Source organism: Coccidioides posadasii, chromosome 1 (assembly GCF_018416015.2).
Source record: "Coccidioides posadasii str. Silveira chromosome 1, complete sequence".
NCBI classification, from domain to species: domain Eukaryota; kingdom Fungi; phylum Ascomycota; class Eurotiomycetes; order Onygenales; family Onygenaceae; genus Coccidioides; species Coccidioides posadasii.
In genome coordinates, this window is record NC_089407.1 from 3,207,622 (window position 1) to 3,226,873 (window position 19,252).

Consider the following 19,252-nt stretch of genomic DNA (forward strand, 5'->3'; position numbering starts at 1 on the left):
AATTCTAAAACTTGACCCATGCATGCCTCATATTGGGCCAGGGCCCCGTCGGCATTGTCCCATGTTACGAGGATTCAGCGTCGATACGCGAGTGCTCGGACTCCCAGAGCGCCGTCAGTGCGCAATCGACTACGACGCCCAGTGCTGAGTCCGGACTTTGGGTCAGTCCCCAGCCCGCCATTGGAGCTATTCACCTCTGCCATTGACAAGGGCCCGTTCAAGCAAGGACCCAACAAGCTTGGGTGGATGGAAGCCATCGATATTGCTCGAAAATGCATCGCCGCAGCTCAGAAAAGCACGGAGACCTCTTCGTTGAATTTGGAAAGGGATATCCACGCAGGTAAGGGAACCAAAAAAAAAAAAATAAAAATAAAACTTTTATTTTTCATCTCAATGCTTTTTTTATATATTCGGTCTAATTTTGAAAAGGTAGACTTGCACAAGATTTGTTTGGTATCCCAGATCCTTGGACGCTCACCCAGACACAGTGTTGTGACTGAGTGGATTATGCCAAAACTGGCTCATGCCGGTAACATGCTTGCCATCGTCTCTCTAGGCTATAAGGCGCTTAGCTCTTCCACGATCAATGGACAGCCTTGGCTGCTTCAGAAGATCGAAATACTCGCTCGAGAGGGCAAGGCCTGGGAGCCTATGGTCCTTCACGGATCTATTTTGGAGGCAAAAGGCGAACTGCGGAGCGCAGCAAACTGGTACCAGAAGGCAATCGAAATAACAAAGCCACTGGACAACGAAATCAACTATCTCTCCTTTTTTATCCCGCAAGGCCGGTTTCCACTGCCCTTGGAAGCATTTGCCAACGTCCAACTCAAGCTTGACGAAATCGATAAGGCCGAGGAAGCCGCGAACTTGGGTGCGCTTCAGTATGATAGCCCCCGGGGCTATTCGCTGCTCCTCTCTGCGCTTTTTAAGAATGAAAGTGGGTGGGATCACATCGAAGAATACCTCACGAAATGCGCCATGAGCCATGATGTGGAAGCCTGTTATCGGCTGGGAGAAATATATCGACTCTGGCATCTTGGGTTGGAGAAGGTTGAGCATGCCGGGTTCCACGGCAAATTCTTATCGAAAAAAATGCTTCGGGGGCTGCTATCGGTATCTTCACGCTACTATTCTCCAACGGAATATTATAGTATGGCCAAGGAATGGCTCGAGCTCGCCGCTGCCCAGGGACACCCGTTAGCTTCGCTGCAGATGGCGGTGCTACTCCGTGACGAGAATAAAGCGGGAGAAGCTTTACACTATCGGGAACTTGCCGGAAGGCATCCGAAATACGCAGCCGTTGCTACCGAACTACAAGAAGCGTGGGAAATTTCAGACGCTGACATCACTTCCATCATGCGCAAGGCTGTCGAGCTGTAAAATTTCAGAAAGATTGTATGTATCTTATGCACAGAAAAATCTCTTATGCACGTTGCCAACGAGTGAACCTGCGCTCTTACTTGGCCTTTCTGGACTTGGCACCATCTGCTCCCAGTGCCTTCAACTTTTCAGATAAGTACGGAGTGGGCCTCATCCCTGGAAAGTCCTTGGACGCAAATGCTCGAAAGGAGTCCGACCAAACCTCGTGCAAGATTGGTATTTTACCGGTCACCGTTGGCTCGCCAACGTTTATAAGCCGGAAACGAAGCCGATAAACCCCTGCTGTTGGTATGCGAAGATCGGCAAAGACGAAAAAAGTGCTGGGAATCGGCGACGGTGTTCCTTTGCATACCGATCCTGGGTGCGAAGGTGCCTTGGAGGGCTCGGGATCCGCTTCGACGAAGAACGGGCTGACGTATGTTTTACCGTACACGTTGCGGATTGAATCCTCTTCTTCTTCCTCCTTCTGTCCATTGGGCGTCGGTTGGTGTGAAACCTCGTCGGCTACACGGCCCCCCAAAGCCCCCGAAACATTTTCGCAGACAGCAAACAGATGGCAAGCAACAACGTGCTGGCTGTGTTTCAACATTTTGATGTCTTCCTCGGATTGAGAGTCAAAATCGGTCATGAGAAGCTGAAGAATTGGTGATGGGTCAACGGAACGGCGACTCTTGTCACCGGCGGCACAAGTTCGGGCTGCCGCGGGCTGTTGCCGCACAAATAGGCGCAGGCGAGAAAGAGCAAAAGGTGGATTTGGCGACGGATTGAGAAGATGGCTGAACCCTGAAGGCACCGGTGGCATGGCAGCATAACTGGCCGGTCTGCTTGGGACCCCGGACATTTTCTCGTGAAGGTACCTATCATATTATTGTTAGGTGGATGGAATGGGAGCCTATCCTTATGTTTCCGCGCGTGTCGATTCTTACGTTTCTGGATTTTGAGTCTTGATATCCTGGTTCTTTTCTCGTCGGTATACAAATCCTCCTTCCCGTCGGATATGCGAGGCATAAGAGTGTTGGCTCTGGATAAGCTCGGCTTAAGAATGAAGCCAGGATAATTCGCTGTGTGGAGATCAGGTAGCGACTTTTGACTAGAATGACGATGATTGGGGAGAATGAGGACCCCAGGGTACTTCGACAGAGCGTTATTTTGCGAAAAATTCATCGATACAAGTGCTAGAGCCGTGGTAGGCTGACGAGTTTATATACTATTGGAATAGTTATAAGGGCTTATATTGTCGCGCCGTTCTTGCAGAGTGTGCCGCAACGGTCTGTTTTATATAATCGACAAGGAACTTTTGGACGAATACAAGGTCTACATATAGACACAGAAGATGGCAATTGGGCTGTTGATCGCGAGGATTCGTTTTTCTCCGAAGTTTGTTCCCGGCATTATCCCAATAGCAAGCGTGAAAAGAAAACTGAAAAGCTTTGTCTCACGTTCGGAAAACTTGAGACGGAAAGCGTTTACCCGTGCGATTCTGAAACAGCAAGGCAAATCTCCACTGGTTTCGGCGACATCTAGAAGCCGACAGAGTCTACGGAGTATACCGTCTCCATATCGAGGACACCAACGTCCAAACTCCATACATACATACATATGCTACGGAGTACTTGCTCTTGTATATCCCCCGCGTAGCAATGCTACCGACATCCAACTAGCCTCTATTCAAACAAGCCAATGGCATTCAGCCAAATGTGTCCTAGAGTTTATGAACATGGCCCGGGTCGAAGCCCACAGGCACAAATGATGCGGTGCTCGGTGCACACTGTGCTCCCGTGGCAGTGGTTATCGCTAGAACATCATAGTGTAGCCAAGGCTCCTCCCCGAAGACTACGCACGGCCGCACAGGCCCTCCAAAGACTCAAGTGTGGTCGGGAACGACGCCTAGTGAAATTCAGAGCTCCCCATTGATAAGCAAAACCTAACTCGATCATGTTTGTCCAGTGCATGATAATTCCGTGCTCTGCGGAACACAGGCGAATTATGGCCTGTTCGGTACCAGATAAATTACCAGAGAAATTCATAGCCAATCGGGTAAAATGAGCTGTCATCTTCATAGTGCTGGGGCCCGCGGTCTTGTTTCTGCGTTCTCTTTGCTTTTTCCTCCAATCCCAGCCGCGTGGCCGATCGTCGGTTCCCCCCCCCCCTTTTACTACTTTGATCCAGGGACGTCCAAGATGTGGATGATCGTGCCGCGCCAAAACATTTCCATGCTCGGCCCCCGCCGTGTCAAATTTATTTTTGGGACCCTTGGGGCACGGACTTGGGAGCCTTCCCGGCAATCGGGGAACAGCCTGGACCGCTGATTGGGTTTTGGGTGGAGGGTTGGTGAAACGGGCGAGCCTTCTTCCTCGATAGGTGACGAACGATCTCTCAGCTATGGAATACGGAGTAGTTATTGAAAGCTCTCCTGCGCTGAGACCCAGTCCATCTCTTCCACCCCCGGGAACCGATGTCAAACAGCGAGGATCTTTGCCAAGTAATTTGTATCGTGGCAGCCACATATTCTAACTGGGCTCTAAGTAGCGAGTACACGAACTCTGCACCACGTCGCTTGTTGGTAGGTTCCACCTTCTTAGTACTATCTTCCAGTGCGGAGGAGTGCCATGACCAAAATGCTTGGCTGTGGGCGGCATTGGTGAGTGCATGGATGATGCATATTGGGGGTTTGTTCTAGAAGTTAAAAAAAGATTGTGTGGAGTGACCACGGGAGGAGTCCACATCCCAACCCAATCTGATACTCATCCGGAGAACCCGTCCCTCACATATTAGAAGAAACATGATTGGCTTTTGACTCATATGAGATAACCCACTGGAGTTCGGGTAAATGGACAGGGCCGCAGACGCCGGACGCCCAGCTCAGAATCCCGCTGCCCTGAGTCCGTTCTCCCGCTTCACAGATGGTAACGACGCTATCAAACTCGACCCTGAGCAGGGAAAACCAACTGCCTAAAATCCTCTGTTTTTCCTTCAATCCCAAAGCCACACCTATAGCGACTAACTACTTTATGAAAAAGTAAATACAAACGGCCCGCTCTGAGCCTAGAATCCCGCGGGGATCATTGTCTGGACTCTTTTTTTTGGCCTGAAACGTCCGCTTTATTCTTTGCCTGGCCATGGCGATAACTCCTCGTCGCCTCAAGAGAAGAAGGCTTGCGGCCCGCTGTCAGGCCACACCCCCGACCACTAATTGCCTTGCAAAATCTATGCTAGGCCGGATTTCAACGGCCCGGCACATGTGTAAGGTTGGGATGCAAGGCACATACTAATACGAGCCGTCACCCTGGCCTTCGTGCGAAGCACGGTTCTCGACGATTCCAGGGTAAGACTGTACGGACGATGATCTTGTTTTCGGCAGCAAGTCTTCTATGGCATCAGCGAGAAGCAGACGGTGGAATTTATGGAGGCACTGAGGAAAAACATCGCTGTATGGAAACGCCACTGGCCCCCAAAAAGTAAACATATTTTTTCAATGTTGGATGTTTGAATCTATGATCCTATAGCTTGTATTACCCTGTACTCCGTAGTTTATCGTTGCTGTTACCCAGTACCAGCGCTGCGAACTTAGGAGCTACATGAAAGCCAGGGGTTATTTTACGCCCGGGGAGCTCGACCCTTGCCGTGTTCCTTGCCCAACTACGGAGTACATCCAGAATGTAATCAAAGGAAGTTGTGTAGGATGAGCTGGGGGTTAAATTTTAGAATCAGACCCCGGTGCGGGAGGATGGCGCGGGTTTATGTGCGAAGTTTTGGAGAGGGGATTAATCCAGCGCGTCGTCGCTCCGAAGAAGCTCCATGGCACGTGGTAAACACGAGGTGGTGTGATATCAAGCGAGGTTTAGCTCTTCAAGTCAAATCCCGGATCAACGTCGACCCAGAATCCCGGGATATCTTTGAATATCTCAACTAAACCAAGTCCCGGTACATCCGTCTCAGGCGAGTTCTTCTCTTCAATCGAATTTCCGACCTCAGCGCAGGAGTGCGGAAGATACGATGGCGCGGTGGGACGTACGAGTCCGGCATTCATCACACCATAGCCTTTGCCAACCCACAGAAGAACAAGTCTGCCCTTCTGCCGATCCCATCCAACGACGTGGCCTGTCGGCGCCCATCTTTCAGGTTCTTCTGGTGTTGGAACCCGGGATTTTCTGCAGGCCGCTTTTTTCCGCATCACCACATATCCAAGCTGCATCAAATGAAAGTGGGGGCCAATCTTTCTAGGAACGCCATTGCAGTCTAGGCGAACTCGCAATAGGCCAAGCGAAGAGAGTTGAGAAGAATTATGCACATATTCCGCTGTGATTTCACGATTCTTCGTTATCTCAATGGGTGAGCACTGGATTACCCAGGCGAGCTCTAGAGGCCCAAGGTGGTCATCCCGCGCTGAACACAAGGGTATTTCGACACCCTCGTATTCGTTCAATAACTCAGCAATGCCAGATAGATTTGAAATTGATTTCGACGGAATGGTGGTTCCAAATAGATCTAGCAAATGGCGTGTGGGCGGAACTAGGCGGTCCATTCCAAGCGCTTGGTACGCTTCTTCAGGGTTGCCATTATTGCACCAAATAGGCGTTTCGCGAGAGTAGATATGGCTCCCCCGCTCTTCGTCGGTCCATCGCACACCCAAGTTCAATTCAATAGCACGTAGTTCTCGGGTGAGCATTGACTGGATTGCTTTGTCGCTTGGGAGTTCACGAAGTAGACCCTCTTGGTCATGCTGGATTAGTAGCACCCATACATGCACTGGGAGCAACACGTTTAAATCACAATGACGCGATAGATCCCGCGCTGCTTCGATGGCTGCCTGTGAGTTGCCCGATTTGACCAGAGCCTCCAAACAATTTACCGCTGCGTTTGTTAGATACGTTGTTGTTCGACCGTGCGCCATATCGGCTTGTATAAGTGGCCGTATCTCGGTCAATCGTTTCTGGTCACCAAGTTGGCCCAAAAGCTTGACATAAGCCTCGAGAAAGGCACACTCTGATGGATGTGATAAATCGAGAAGAGAACGAAGCATCTCGGAGAGAGAGCCGTGGCCATTAATGCCCGAAATAACTTTATCCATCCTAGGATCGTCGAAGGTTCTCATCTCTAGGCCGTGGGCCAAGTCCTTGACGAGTTCATTGGCAGCTTCCGGGGTCAAGTAGCCATATCCACCCTCAGAGTATTTGCTGAAGTAATGTCGCAATGCTGGGGCGGAGAAGCACCGGGCCGCGTATCGCATGCCCAAAAGAAGTAACTCCTTGGTATCCGCAACCTCGAGCTTTTGAAGCCTTGCCAAAATTCCGTTGATGGTTGCCAGGAGATCGTCCCATTGCGTTTCGCTTTCGCATTGAGCAAGAGCCTCTCGGAGTAGAGGGAGGGAATTAACAAGTTTGGTTCCAGCATTTTGGTCTTTGACTTTTATTTGGATCTCGGATTGTATTTTCGATAGGACATCACCGTCCTTTAGGCGTAGGCGGAGCTCGGTGGGGCCACCTTGTGCATTGGGCGCGTTTTCGCCCAGTTTCTTGGGGAGTTTCTCTCTTGCGAATAGCTCTTCCAATTGCCCGTCAAGGTCTGTACTTAGTTTGTCATTTCTGGACGTCCGTGTTGACCCTGTCAGCACATATCGAAAGAGTTGTGTTCGCGGAAGTTCGGGGAAGGATTGGGGGAGTTTTCGATGGCAAGGCTGCGTGGCTTGGGAATACCATCTTACTCCCGTCGATGGGGCAAGGGCAGGCTTCAATTGTCTGCTCCCAATAAGCCGGCAAGCCTTTGAGGTCGCTGTGATCATTGAGACTTGCCTGAGGTTGACATTGCCATTGTCACAAACCCCCAGACCAGCTTCGTGCTGAACTCGCTGCAAGCATATGGTAATTAAATAACGTTAGTCATAGATTATATAATCCATTTTTGCCAAGCCGCAGGAGTTACAGACGCGACCGAAACGCTGCTCACGTCAAGCTTCATGGGACGATGACCGGGAAATGCTGCTATTTTAACATCGGATAGTCACAGCTATTGACGCCCGAACGCCTTTATTTCTATCCAGCTGGCTTGAAAATTTGGCCTCGCATCAAAGCCCAGTATCTGACAAAAACAAACATCTGGATTTTAAGTGCATAGGCATGGCAACAGAAGAGACGACACCGGCGACACCCGAGCGGCCAGTGAGCCCTCAAGCACCTCGAGATGAGGAACCCGCTTCTCAAGATGCCGCCGCACCAGAACCCAAAGAAGATGGGGAGAAGCCGGTAGATAGTCTGGTTTCTAAGAACAAACAGAGGCTAGAGAGGTTCAAAGCATTGCAAACCAGAGCAGTGAGTTAACTTATCCATGGCGAGCCGTAAAAGGTCGGCGCTAATTTTTTTGAATAGAAACATGCTGCAAAAAGCAACCTCAAGGAAACCGCCGCTGAATCACGCAGACTATCTACAGATCCCAGTCTCCTCAATTCTATCTCCCGGAAACACGCCTTTGCATCACATAACCTCCTCAAAGCTGACATAGAGGCCGCCGGCGAAGACTTTGAGCGTAAGCGAGCCTGGGATTGGACAGTGGACGAGTCAGAAAAATGGGACCGAAGGATGGAGAAGAAACAGAAGCACCGGGATAACGTCGCGTTTCAAGACTGGCGTCAAGACTCTCATAAAAATTACAAGAGGCAGTTACGACGAATGGAACCGAATCTCGATGCGTACGAAGCTCAGAAGGCTGATGCCGTTATGCGTGCCGCTGCAAATGGAGGCCTTGATCTTATCGAGGGCGAAGATGGCGAGTTGGTCGCTGTGGATAAGAATGGTACGTTTTACTCTACTGCAGACTCGATAGAATTCACGCAAAATCGACCCGATCGGCAAGCAGTGGACAGATTGGTTGCCGACTTGCAGAAGGCGGAGGAGATCCGTTTGAAGAAACGCAGAGAACGTGGCCTTGGTGACGACGACGGCGGCGATGTTACATATATCAACGACAAGAACAAGCGATTCAACCAGAAGCTGGCGAGATTTTACAACAAGGTATGCCTCGCTTCCAAAACGATTAGTTTATTATAGAAATACTGACCTTAGTGTTCCAGTATACTGCTGAAATTCGAGACAGCTTCGAACGAGGAACGATGATCTGAGAGGTTTTCCCGGAGCCGAGATCGATAATTTACAAAAAAAATATCCGGACCAGCAATGCAAAATACACCCATATTATACACATTCTTGCCACAAGAATGATGGCTGACGGGAGAAAATGTGGGCTACGCCCTGCTTCAAAGCATGGTCCTCCTCCAACCCTTAGTCGCCAAGTCTTCGATCTTCCTAGGATTCATCACACCCTTCGTTACGCCGTCTCCAATAGCCTCGACTACCGCTTCGCCGACGGTGCCAACCTTTAATGGTTTAGCGGTCATAATTCCCATGAATGATAGCCTACCGCCGAGCAAGTTGTTGACTTCGGATCCTACTATCCCGCCCAACGCAATCGGCATTGTCATTTTACGAGATGAATCGTACATGAACGTGGGTCGGACGTAGATGTTACGCATATTTGGGAAATCCGTCGAAATCAAGGACTCCGCTTGTCTTTTTGACGTGATGTATCCTGAGGGCAAGATGGGTCCACCCGCTTCCGCAGAGATGTAGACAAAGGTCGGGACGTTCTCGTTGGACGAGTGTTTTGCTAGCGTTAGAGCTATTTCGGCGGTTATCGTTAGCATTGCTATTTTCGCTGCATGTATATGAATAGATGCTCACCTAGGTCTCTATTCATGACCGCATAGCTTAAGTGTGGCGGATTCTTTTGTTTTCCGTTTTCTAGTGATTTAGACGAACAGAACAACTTCTGTATGCCGCCGAACAGCGATTCTTTTCCCTGTACAATTCCTTTGTAGTCCGCTTCCAAAATGATGCCCAGTGAGTACACGACGGCCGTAGCGTTCTTGAGATGTGGCAGATACGTGGTAGGGTCCATGACGTCGGCCTTGACCCAGTTCACAGACTTTGCCCATCGCGGAGGATTAGCAGACGAGGAGACTGTGTCCCATGCGGGCTCGCCATGTCGACTACAGGAGAATATGCTTTAGTCCTAGATACGCGAGGCCGCGAAACATATGGGAAGATTGCTGAAGAGGTACCTCAGGGAGACGACATCCCACCCTCGGGTGACGGCGGACTTGCAGATTCTAGACCCTAGCAGCAAAATCTTAGCTTTTGGTTTTTGGAGATCAGGCTGCATCCGCCAGAATTCAATAGATCATACCCAGGAATCCACTTCCACCTGCTACTACAAGCCTTGTTGTCGCAGCCATTGTAGGATCCGGTAGCTAGAACTGCGTACTACCAAGTATGACGGAATCTCAAAAAGTGGTCCAATTCATGTATCCGCAGCGCATCAACAGAACAGAGCCATTCGCTCTCAGGGCGACCCAACACTCTCAGGCTGGTGCAAGTAAACCAGAATTCCTGAAGTATGACATCCACATGGACCGCTCCCGATGCCGCAGTCTGCGAAGCCCGAAGCTCATCCGTTTACCCTTTCCGGAAAAGAGCTCTCCGAGATCACGTGGAAATGGACTTGGCGCCGCACGAGCTGTCGGACGGCCAAACGACGAGCACAGCGCAACCCCGGACTGCACGGCCACGCTTCTGTTGTTTTCAAGTTCAGTAAGCTGTCTCGTTCGGTTTAAGGGGAAAAATGCCAGCGCCGGCGGGCACAAAGAGAGTTCGGGTCCGTCATTTCCTCTCCAATATTGAGCCCCGCTCATTCGCTAACCATCAGTTTTGCCGCTTAGGGAATCTCGATATTCCGTCCGTTCGGTACGTTTTCTCTCATACGGAGAACCACACACGCAGATAACCGGGAGATTTTCTACTGACCAATCTACAGTGTTTGGAAGCGAAGCGCAGCCATTTGACCCCAATAAGAGGCCGCCTAATGTCCCCGAAGACCATACCCACCAATGGCGCGTCTACGTCAAAGGCATAAACGATGAAGACATCTCCTACTGGCTCAAGAAAGTCCAATTCAAGCTCCACGAGACCTACGCGCAGTCCATCCGAACCATCGAAGGACCGCCATTCGAAGTTACGGAGACGGGCTGGGGTGAATTCGAAATCCAAATAAAACTTTACTTTATCCCCGAGTCGATGGAGAAGCCGCAGACGTTATGGCACAGTTTGAAGCTGCATCCCTACGGTCCAGATGCCGAAGCTAAGAAAGCGAGACGAGATACCATCACCAGTCAGCATTATGAAGAGGTTGTGTTCAATGAGCCGGTGGAGCAATTTTATAATCTCCTCACGGGGGGAGCTCTGGCGCCCCAAGCTCAGCCCAAGGGAAAGGCTGGAAAAGGCGCAAAGCAACAACAGCCACAGGGCGGACGCACGGCGGAGATCCCATACTCTGACTCTCCCAAGAATCCATACAGTCAGAAGTCAGAGGCGAAGGAACTCGATAAGCTCGGCGAAGCTACAAAAATGGTTGATAGGATGCTGAAAGAGGAGCGAGCTAAACTTGCGGAACGAGAGGCACATTTGGCGAAATTAAAAGAAACTGAAAGCTTACCGGTCGTCCAGAAGAAAAGATGAATACGGCCCTTTCACATATAGTGCCTGCACTATCGTCGTAGGGTCCTATCTCCACGGTCAGGAATACCGAACCGGAGCAGAATCAGGGACCAAAGATTTGGCCTGTCGACTTATTGCTATAACATTTTCTTGAATACGAATATTAAGGCAGCCCATTATTCATGGCAACACGGTCTTATCAAAGATAAGAATGGGGCATCGCTCGGGTGATGTACCGCTACTACTAGCGGAGTACAATGCTGTATGCTCTGCGGAGTATATTATTTCACAAATCCTTTTCGATGGAACAGTGAACTCAAACCTGAATGCTCTTGGGCATGCCCATTCTTCCTCGATATGGATTCATGCAACGACGTTCAAGGAATTGCTGAAAAAGCGAAAATATCTCCTGCGCAATGCGAGGCCATGGAGAGTTTACCGCTATGTGCTCACGGGGACCAATGTATGATTTCCCAAAAAGTAAGCTCTTGGATAGCACGCTCAGCTTTGAAGGCGTTTAAGCATCCTCTCCGATGTGAGTCCGTTCGACGTGCGTTTCTTCGAAAGACAGGGGTAAAAGGACACTGAAGTGTATATAGTCAAGCTCGATGGCCGTTGGCACTGCTAATTAACATTTAAAAGACGAATATAACTACATGTTTATAAAGACAGGATCGACAACTTGGTGTTAGGCCTCGACACACTGGTGTCCGATAATTCCATAAACCCGAGCGACAAATATCTGAGTCCCCCAATCATAAATAAGGAAGACCCGCATCTGCTTCCCCATTGATATCCATCGCTGATATGCGCGACCCTGAAAGTATCACGCATCAGTCTCTTGATCCTCGTTTCGTGCCACTGCAGCAGAAATAAACTGACCAACCTCGGCGCCCGAGAGCCTTATGTAGCCGCACACTCCCCATCAAAGCAGTGGCCGCAGCCACCATCATATCTCCCATTCCCCCCTACAAACTTATCCGGATTGATCGAATACCCTCCGGTGCCGGACGCATCCATCGCACAGCACTTGCCCCTTTTTTCTTGGCTGTACATACGGCATTCAACTGGTCAGCAAAAACGGCTTTTTGCAGCAAAGAAGAGAAACAAAAGCGCAAAGAAATGTAAAGAAGGTTTGGGCTTTAGCAGCCATCTAATCTCACATGTTTCGCTAGACAGGTACTCCCTCCGGCGTCTTTTTTTTTTTTTGCAAAACAGATACAAATGCAAAAGAAGGATTGCCGCTTACCAGTCGATATAGTCATTTGTGTTTGACGCAAGGAGTTTCCCTTGGCACCGCTCATTTGGGAGACGGTATCCTGAACATTCATTGCTTGCACGGCTGTATACGAAGCCTGGTTGCGCCTCGATGTGTAGGCTTGGTGTGCTGGCGACCGAGGCAGCGAGGATTGAGAGAAGGAAAGCGGACGTAGTGAGCTTCATGCTTGTGATTTAGGATGGGGGGAATATCAACGGTTTTGGTTTATATTATTATTATTATTATTATTTTTTATAATGCGCTTTTCCCGCAGTTCGTTGAGCTCAGGCAGGCGATGAGCAACGTCTGAGACATGGGCTTAACCAGCATTTAATAATGGCTCCTGAGAGGGGGGAATGATCGAGAACTTTATACGCACAACAACCATTGGATCCGATTGTTGCACGGAAGAACAGTTTGATTTTAAGTTGGCGTCCGTTGCCGATAGCTATTCATCTGGCTAGCTGGCTTGCTCCCGTCCCTTGTGGTCCTCGTCGTCTACGCGCGGCCGACTTAACGCAGCTGTGTCTACACAACATCACCAGGTGGCCAGGCGGCACAAACACATGGCTCGTCTCTGTCCCACGATTTTTCATGGCTATCCCGCGACTTCTTTTATACGGAGTAACCCCCAATCCTATTGCCTTTGTCATCTTTATCTGTGATCCTCCGAGCCCAACCTAAACTTGAAGCCCTTCTAAAAAAAAAAAAAATAAAATAAAATAAAATAAAATAAAAAGAAAGGAAAATGCAAAAAGGGGGAGCGCAGGTCAAAAGCCTTTGGGCCAGTTTACCACGGCGATCTAATGATAGCTTTACCCATAATCCATGGTTTATAGAGCACTTCTAACTCGGCCAAATGTTACCTCGTTCGTAGTTATGGAAATCACCTGAGTCAGTCAGTCATAAAAACACGTTCCTTCAGCGCTCTCCAGACCCCCCCCCAAGTGAAACCTTTTTCATTGTCGCGGTTGTGTGCTCCGTGCGCATGGTTACCCTGTAGGTTCCCTTTTTTTATTTTTTTTTTTTTGGGTGGGAAGCTTCGCGGCATGACCCAGTTTAGGCGTGGCATAACTACATATGTAACTCCACCGGGGGTCATGATATCGGCGGCTCGCGCGTGTGAATGCTGCCAGCCGCTCGCCTAACGGAGGCCCAGAACGGGCCCCAGCTGGCCAACCCCCTTAGCTCCCACAGTATCATGTCCATATTGCCCCCTGTTTACAGCACCCAGAGTAGATGCTGGTCGTCTCTTTCAACACCAAGTGGTGATTCTGTTTGTATGTGTTAATGATAATACTCATATTGTCATTCTTCTTCTTGAGAAGTATTTCAACAAAAGGGGCTATGCCAGCTGTATCCAATGCGATCGTTCGCCCAACCGGCTTATCCCGAGGTTATTTACAACCCCGCGGACTTTGAGGTCCCCAAGAAAGTTGTATATACAGTCTGTCTCGTCCATGGCTTTCGTTATCCATGCCTATTCACCTCGAGTGGTATCCTTGCGGTTATTCTGCAAAGAGCAACCGCCGCCATCCTCCATGGCAGCATCCGTCCCTTGATACCATCCATCCTCGATGAGCCGAGTTTCAATCCCTCGCCAGTATTCCAGTTTCCCTCCTGTTCCGCTTTTGAAATCGAGATCTCCGAGTCGAACTTCGGGAGTTTCAGCCTCGTCGCGTGGAACCTGCGGAACAACAGCTTAGCGGTCGCGCCCCCCAGCACATTGTAGTTTGCTCATACATGGTGAGTTCGTAATAAAAGCGCGACGGCAACGTAGGTTGCGGTGTAAATGGTTACGTACCTTCACGAACATCGTGCAGTCCCTCAGGGTCATCGAGACCGCTCTGTCCCGATAGTCTGCGTCAAGACCGGGTAGACCAACAGCGTTCATTCGCTGCTGGCAATCTCGAAGCTTTAGAAGCGTGGGATTCCGGTGTAGGAACTTCGTGACGCGTATCCTACCGTGTTGCGGCCCCTTTATTGACTTGACAGCACGTAGCACGTGCTCAAAGTCATCGGAGACCAAGTCCAGAGGACAAAATCCTTCGCGTGCCTTCTCCCCTCTCTGCCGGGCCTGGTGATTCTTCATTGCCCGCAGAGCACAAGTCCGACATCTCTTAGCATTAAGCGGCGCTGATGGAGACTGAATGAGCCACTTAGGCTTAAACTCCCACAGATCGGCGCCCGATCCTAGCGACGGACTCATATCGGTGATGAGTAGCCCGAAAGGCTCTTTGGTAGATAGGTATACACCATGACGTTGTTTCGGTCGACGGCCATTCGTCTCATCTTCTTTTAATCTTTCATTACAGGAGGAAACGAAGTTCTTAGGCAACTTGATCAGCTCCTGGGCAACAAGCTCGTTGTCGCGAAATAGGCTTCGGATCTGGGAATCAAAGTTTCTTGCTGTTTCTGTATATGGTGTGCCGGAGTCGATGCGTTTCCTTAGACGTAGGAGTTTACCGTGATAGATCGCTCGTTGGCCCCTTATTTCGCTGTTCGTTCTATTGCTCTCTGGGACAGTCATCTTGTAGACAATATTTGCACCGCCTTCCGCCAGGTACTCTACCTCCGTGTCGGCAGGCAGTTCAGAAATCGGCATCGAGAAAGAGTTCGCGGCGATATCCACCTGCATTGGCGCCATCTGGATTGTGGTTTTCGTGAAGCTATTGCGGGTCTCGTCGAACGGGCGGTTTACCCATGAAACAAAACCCGTTCCTTCTTTTCAAGAACTCAAGGGGTATTGGGGGTCAAATCCAGATAGAAAGATTTCGGAGGAAGGGATCGTAGGCGGGGGCTACCGCTTCAATTCTAACGGAGGAGATGTCTCACTCCGGAAGTGGATAATCGAATGTTGAACAAGTCGCGCTAGGGCGGCCGGAGGGCAAGATACAAATATAATGCAGCACGAAAAAGGAAAGACTGATAAAGGAGTGATAAACGGATATATTTAAGCGGTTTTCGTCACCGCATTTCCCCGAGAAACAGGCCTGTCAAAGCTCGATGCTGGGGGTGTTGACGGAAGCCCAGGATCAACAACCAGGGATGGCAGTGCAAGGCTGGAGCTGGGCGGAGGAGAAACAGTATGCTTGAAGACAGAGTAGTAAGAAAGAGTATTGGTATTGGTACCCTAGAGAACTGAGATCTAGGAGAGTTGGGGTCAGAGCCTGGTCCATGGACAAGTCGCGCCCCGTGGTGCAATGCAAGGCTGAGGGGTAATAAACACGAGAGCGCGAGCAGGTAGCAGATAGAGCAGGGCGGGCGGGCGGGTGGTTGATATAGCTATGAGCTGGAGTTCGGACCGGACGAGCAAGCCGGGCGCATATATATATATATATATATATATATACTGTGGATGCGCAGGCGCCGGGAAATAGCGACTCGATCCCTCTTGTGCCTTATTGCCCCGGCGCTCTATTAATAAAAAGCAAGAATGGATGCTGGCATGGAATTGCACCTGTGCGGCCGGCAAGTTAGCAGACAAAAAGAAAAAAAAAAAAAATCTGCCATCCACGTCCGTTTTGCTCCGCAGTTGCGTTCCATCGCAAAAATACGAAGAGCGGGAGCTTCACTTTCTTTCTTTCTTTCTTTTCTTTTCTTTTCTTTTCTTTTCTTTTTTATTTTTTTTTTTTCCCTCCCAAGTGCTGGCGCCTCTTTCTACCCTCACCAAGGCAACGCCGAAAATATCAACAGAGTTTAGGGAGGGAGGTTTGAGCAGAAAAACATGCAAGAGGCGTACCTGAAATCGACACAGAAAGGCGTTGTAGTCTCGAAGGATTGAGCACGGTCACGCCCGTTTTCGACGTTTCCTGACCATGTTACTCCGTCGCGACATAAATAATTACCAAGCGAAAGGGGGTGGGTGATGCTGGAAGTTAAATGTCTTCTTTTTTTTCTACACTCGGGCCGGCCGAGATTCAAAATTCAGCTGACCGTGATGGAGCGAGCGCGTAAATCCAGTCGTCACAGAGCGGCATTCGTTAGCGTTCACGGCGGTGGCGCCAGTCAAATCGTGGGACATCAAACCAGATCCATGGTTTGGGGGGGGAGAAAAGCTAACTAGTTAACTCACTTTCGTGTCAATTAAAATCTACAACGCAACTAAACTAACCAATCTGTGTTACTATCGGCTACGGAGAACTCTAAAACAAGGAGTGGTGGACAGCAGATCCTCCCTCGACCCAAAGGAGAGGAGAGGTGGAAAAAGAAAAAGGAAAAAAAAGATTTTGATCGGCCCCTTTCTTCACGGGTGCATCATTTCATTCCGTTTGAACGCTTGGACATTAGCTGGCTGGCTGGTGGCTTGCAAATGGGCTGGGCTGGTCAGGTCAGGCCACGGACGGCCCTCTCGCATCGGTGATATGGGTGGCCCGGCCGGGGGGGGGGGGGGGGGGGGGATGGGGACCGGGGATGAGGTTGACGGCTCTATCCGCCCAGTTGGGTAAGAAATGACGATGACCTCGCACGGATCGAGATATAGTATTATGCAGGGCCAATATTGACAAGGGTTAATCATGAACAGAGGGGGGGGGAGAGGGGAAACAGTTCGCAGCCTGCAATTCGCGTAGAGAGGCTGCAGCTAAACGACTTGACTGGTGAAGTTCGTTCGTATTCCCTCTCTATAAATATCAGTACGCCAAAAACCAGGGGCAGAGTGCTGAAGACTTGTGACCATGGGGCCGGGCAGCTGCTCTCCACGCGGGCTGAATGACAGCAAAGGTGTGCTGTTGGGGAGAGGAGAGAACCGGTTGTCGCTCTGGAGCTGGATAAGGAGCCGCCAAAGCAGCGGCTTGTGCTTTTCCGCAAAATGAATCCAACAATGTACTCCGTAACTCTAGCTCTTTGGAAAATCAGCAGCGCGCATACTTCGCTACCCAGTGCTTCGAGTCACCCATAAAGTAAATATACATTCTGCCCACAATGGAGAAGCCAGACTTGTTGGGGTCGACCAGGGCTGGCGGGCTGGCCGATCATCTCGGCCTTGAAACACCCCGACCTGTGGCATGTTCAGCCAGCGTCTTCGGAGCCAGCGCCCTGTTTGTCCCAAGTCTCACCCCCCAGTTTGATGGTGGTGAACACTGCATGATGCCATGCGCTCTCCTTTTTTTTTTTTTTTTTTTCATTCATTTTTTCCAACTTATGTACTCTGTAGTTAGTTCACCTCACCCATCATGCGACTATAGGGTTTTGTGACGGGGGAGATCAAGTAGCTATAGCAATTTTGGAGCGATCATTATCTAATCCCTAAAGAATGAGAGCATGCATCCATAGAATGCAAGACTGTGCGTGCTCCTGTTAAGCTCTCACAAGCGGTAGACGACGCAATGGCTGGGAGGGCTGCTGGGGCCAGTGAGCCTGTGGGATCAGTACATAATGTTCCGAGAGCCAGTATGAGATCATAGACAACTTAGCTGGCAGTCCATCATGCTGTACTCCGTAACCCCCTCACTTGATTTTAAGGGAAAAAAAAAAAAAAGGTAATTCAAGAACAGGAATTCGCCATCTAACCAATAAGGTAACCAAGGTAATTTGTGTTGATCTCTCTCTTCCACTTCCTTTTGTTTACTCTAAGAACAACAGCAGTCTCCCCGAGAATCTGAGATTGAAAATCAGAAAAGACAGATCACATCAGCTTCCACCATGGCCTCTCCAGAGACCTACACCCCGCCAAACCACTGCATTGCTGATTTCTGCTTGATTCCGGTACTTAGACCAGCAAACCCTTGCCCATCCCTCCTTTGCGAGACGCCCAACTGCAGTGGCAAAAGGAAAACACCATCTTTATCGCGCTAACTCTGCTCGCACAGATAGGGACGTCCTCCCCGTCAGTTTCCGAGACTATCGCCGACGTTGAGCGTTTGGTAGAGAAGTCCGGATTAAAATTCCTCATGCATTCCTGTGGTACGACTCTGGGTAGGTACATGCATATATACTCACGCTCTGCATAGCCCTTCGATTTCGTCTAGAGGAGGTGGGGGCGAGGGAGGAAAACACAGAAAGGCCAGGGCTGATCGTTCCCCGTCGATATCTACAGAAGGACCGTGGGATAAAGTCTTTGCTCTGATCGGCCAGACACACGCCATGCTCCACCAGAAAGGAACGGCTCGCGTACACACCGATATACGTGTTGGCTCGAGGTAAGCCCGGATGCGTTTCTCGATATTCACCTCCACTTTACCCTTTTTAAGACAGTGCTTGTCTATGGTTGGAGGGGAGGCATTCTGTTTTCGGGTTGTTTGGATCCCCTGGGGGATATGCTAACTAAGTGCTGCTAAACCAGAGTTGACAAGAGGGAAACAATGGAGAACAAAGTCAAGGTCGTGCAGGACATCCTGGCCCGCGATCCATAAGGGTAGATGCACGTTTCCGTACGAGTGGGATTGATGCTGCAGTCGATGGTTAATTAACTAGTTAAAAGTTGTAAAGCTTGGAAAAAAAAAATACTTCAGGGAACTCAACACGTTGTTATAAAAGGGCCAATCAGTGTTTGCTAGGAGAAGACAGAAAGGGAATTATGGGTGATAATTTTTAATACAAATGACATTGAATTTGTGAGGGCCAGTATAAAAATTCTAGATGACTATGCTACCAAGGTTGGTTCTTTAACTGGTTGGCTTTACAAGCCATAGGGGACCAGGGCATCCTGAAACCTGAACACACCTTTCCCAGGCTCCTTGTTTGTATAGCGGTTATCCCTTTATACAGAACCTTCCCACTTGATAAGTTACTACTGCATTCGGCTGCCGGTATGATGTATCATTGGACCTTGTCGTCGACCTGCAGAGGAAATGGGGAAAACGAATCGCGACATCCCATGTTATGCACGAATCCCAAAAAGGTGGTTATCAAGCTCATGAGGGGAGAGGGGAGAGAAAGGGGGGATAAAAACGCTGTGCAACAACTTATTTAGTCGAGGATGTGACTTGTATGAAAAGCCTCGTGGTGGTGAAACAGTCCGGGATGCACGCTTGGTTCCCTGCAGTCCCAATATCGACGCCTGATTCTAGTGGTGTGTAAGGAGAGAATTGTGGTACCTTCAGAGAGCCGTATCGTTGTCATACTTTTT

The 19,252-nt window shown here is 49.7% G+C and overlaps 8 protein-coding genes across 8 annotated transcripts; 4 read left to right on the forward strand and 4 right to left on the reverse strand.

The window, feature by feature from the left end:
• Positions 1 to 18: 18 nt before the first annotated feature.
• Positions 19 to 1,380, forward strand: D8B26_000912 (uncharacterized protein; the record flags this gene model as incomplete). Its single annotated transcript, XM_003070903.2, has 2 exons — positions 19 to 340; positions 434 to 1,380. 2 exons carry the CDS (start codon positions 19 to 21, stop codon positions 1,378 to 1,380), a joined length of 1,269 nt encoding a protein of 422 aa, XP_003070949.2.
• A 76-nt stretch (positions 1,381 to 1,456) lies between these two features.
• Positions 1,457 to 2,243, reverse strand: D8B26_000913 (uncharacterized protein; the record flags this gene model as incomplete). The annotated part of the gene is made up of 1 exon (XM_003070902.2): positions 1,457 to 2,243. Exon 1 carries the CDS (start codon positions 2,219 to 2,221, stop codon positions 1,457 to 1,459), a length of 765 nt encoding a protein of 254 aa, XP_003070948.2. The 5' UTR covers positions 2,222 to 2,243.
• Positions 2,244 to 4,857: 2,614 nt separating this feature from the next.
• Positions 4,858 to 7,205, reverse strand: D8B26_000914 (uncharacterized protein). The gene has a single exon (XM_003070900.2). It carries the CDS (start codon positions 7,160 to 7,162, stop codon positions 5,222 to 5,224), a length of 1,941 nt encoding a protein of 646 aa, XP_003070946.2. The 5' UTR covers positions 7,163 to 7,205; the 3' UTR covers positions 4,858 to 5,221.
• Positions 7,206 to 7,340: 135 nt separating this feature from the next.
• Positions 7,341 to 8,597, forward strand: SYF2 (pre-mRNA-splicing factor syf2). Its single transcript, XM_003070899.2, has 3 exons — positions 7,341 to 7,688; positions 7,746 to 8,387; positions 8,447 to 8,597. Exons 1-3 carry the CDS (start codon positions 7,497 to 7,499, stop codon positions 8,492 to 8,494), a joined length of 882 nt encoding a protein of 293 aa, XP_003070945.1. The 5' UTR covers positions 7,341 to 7,496; the 3' UTR covers positions 8,495 to 8,597.
• A 32-nt stretch (positions 8,598 to 8,629) lies between these two features.
• Positions 8,630 to 9,907, reverse strand: D8B26_000916 (uncharacterized protein; the record flags this gene model as incomplete). Its single annotated transcript, XM_003070898.2, has 4 exons — positions 9,619 to 9,907; positions 9,494 to 9,548; positions 9,114 to 9,421; positions 8,630 to 9,051 (listed from the first exon to the last, which is right to left on the reverse strand). The coding sequence occupies exons 1-4, from the start codon at positions 9,665 to 9,667 to the stop codon at positions 8,630 to 8,632; spliced, it is 834 nt and encodes a 277-aa protein (XP_003070944.2). The 5' UTR covers positions 9,668 to 9,907.
• Positions 9,908 to 10,028: 121 nt separating this feature from the next.
• YAF9 (NuA4 histone H4 acetyltransferase complex and the SWR1 complex subunit) lies at positions 10,029 to 10,946 on the forward strand (the record flags this gene model as incomplete). Its single annotated transcript, XM_066123384.1, has 3 exons — positions 10,029 to 10,086; positions 10,151 to 10,175; positions 10,246 to 10,946. The coding sequence occupies exons 1-3, from the start codon at positions 10,054 to 10,056 to the stop codon at positions 10,944 to 10,946; spliced, it is 759 nt and encodes a 252-aa protein (XP_065979458.1). The 5' UTR covers positions 10,029 to 10,053.
• Positions 10,947 to 13,474: 2,528 nt separating this feature from the next.
• On the reverse strand, positions 13,475 to 16,014 carry IPK1 (Inositol-pentakisphosphate 2-kinase). Its single transcript, XM_003070896.2, has 3 exons — positions 15,926 to 16,014; positions 13,988 to 15,643; positions 13,475 to 13,870 (listed from the first exon to the last, which is right to left on the reverse strand). Exons 2-3 carry the CDS (start codon positions 14,828 to 14,830, stop codon positions 13,664 to 13,666), a joined length of 1,050 nt encoding a protein of 349 aa, XP_003070942.1. The 5' UTR covers positions 14,831 to 15,643; positions 15,926 to 16,014; the 3' UTR covers positions 13,475 to 13,663.
• Positions 16,015 to 17,649: 1,635 nt separating this feature from the next.
• D8B26_000919 (uncharacterized protein) lies at positions 17,650 to 18,855 on the forward strand. The gene is made up of 4 exons (XM_003070895.2): positions 17,650 to 17,889; positions 17,994 to 18,099; positions 18,221 to 18,323; positions 18,467 to 18,855. Exons 1-4 carry the CDS (start codon positions 17,827 to 17,829, stop codon positions 18,534 to 18,536), a joined length of 342 nt encoding a protein of 113 aa, XP_003070941.2. The 5' UTR covers positions 17,650 to 17,826; the 3' UTR covers positions 18,537 to 18,855.
• Positions 18,856 to 19,252: the final 397 nt, after the last annotated feature.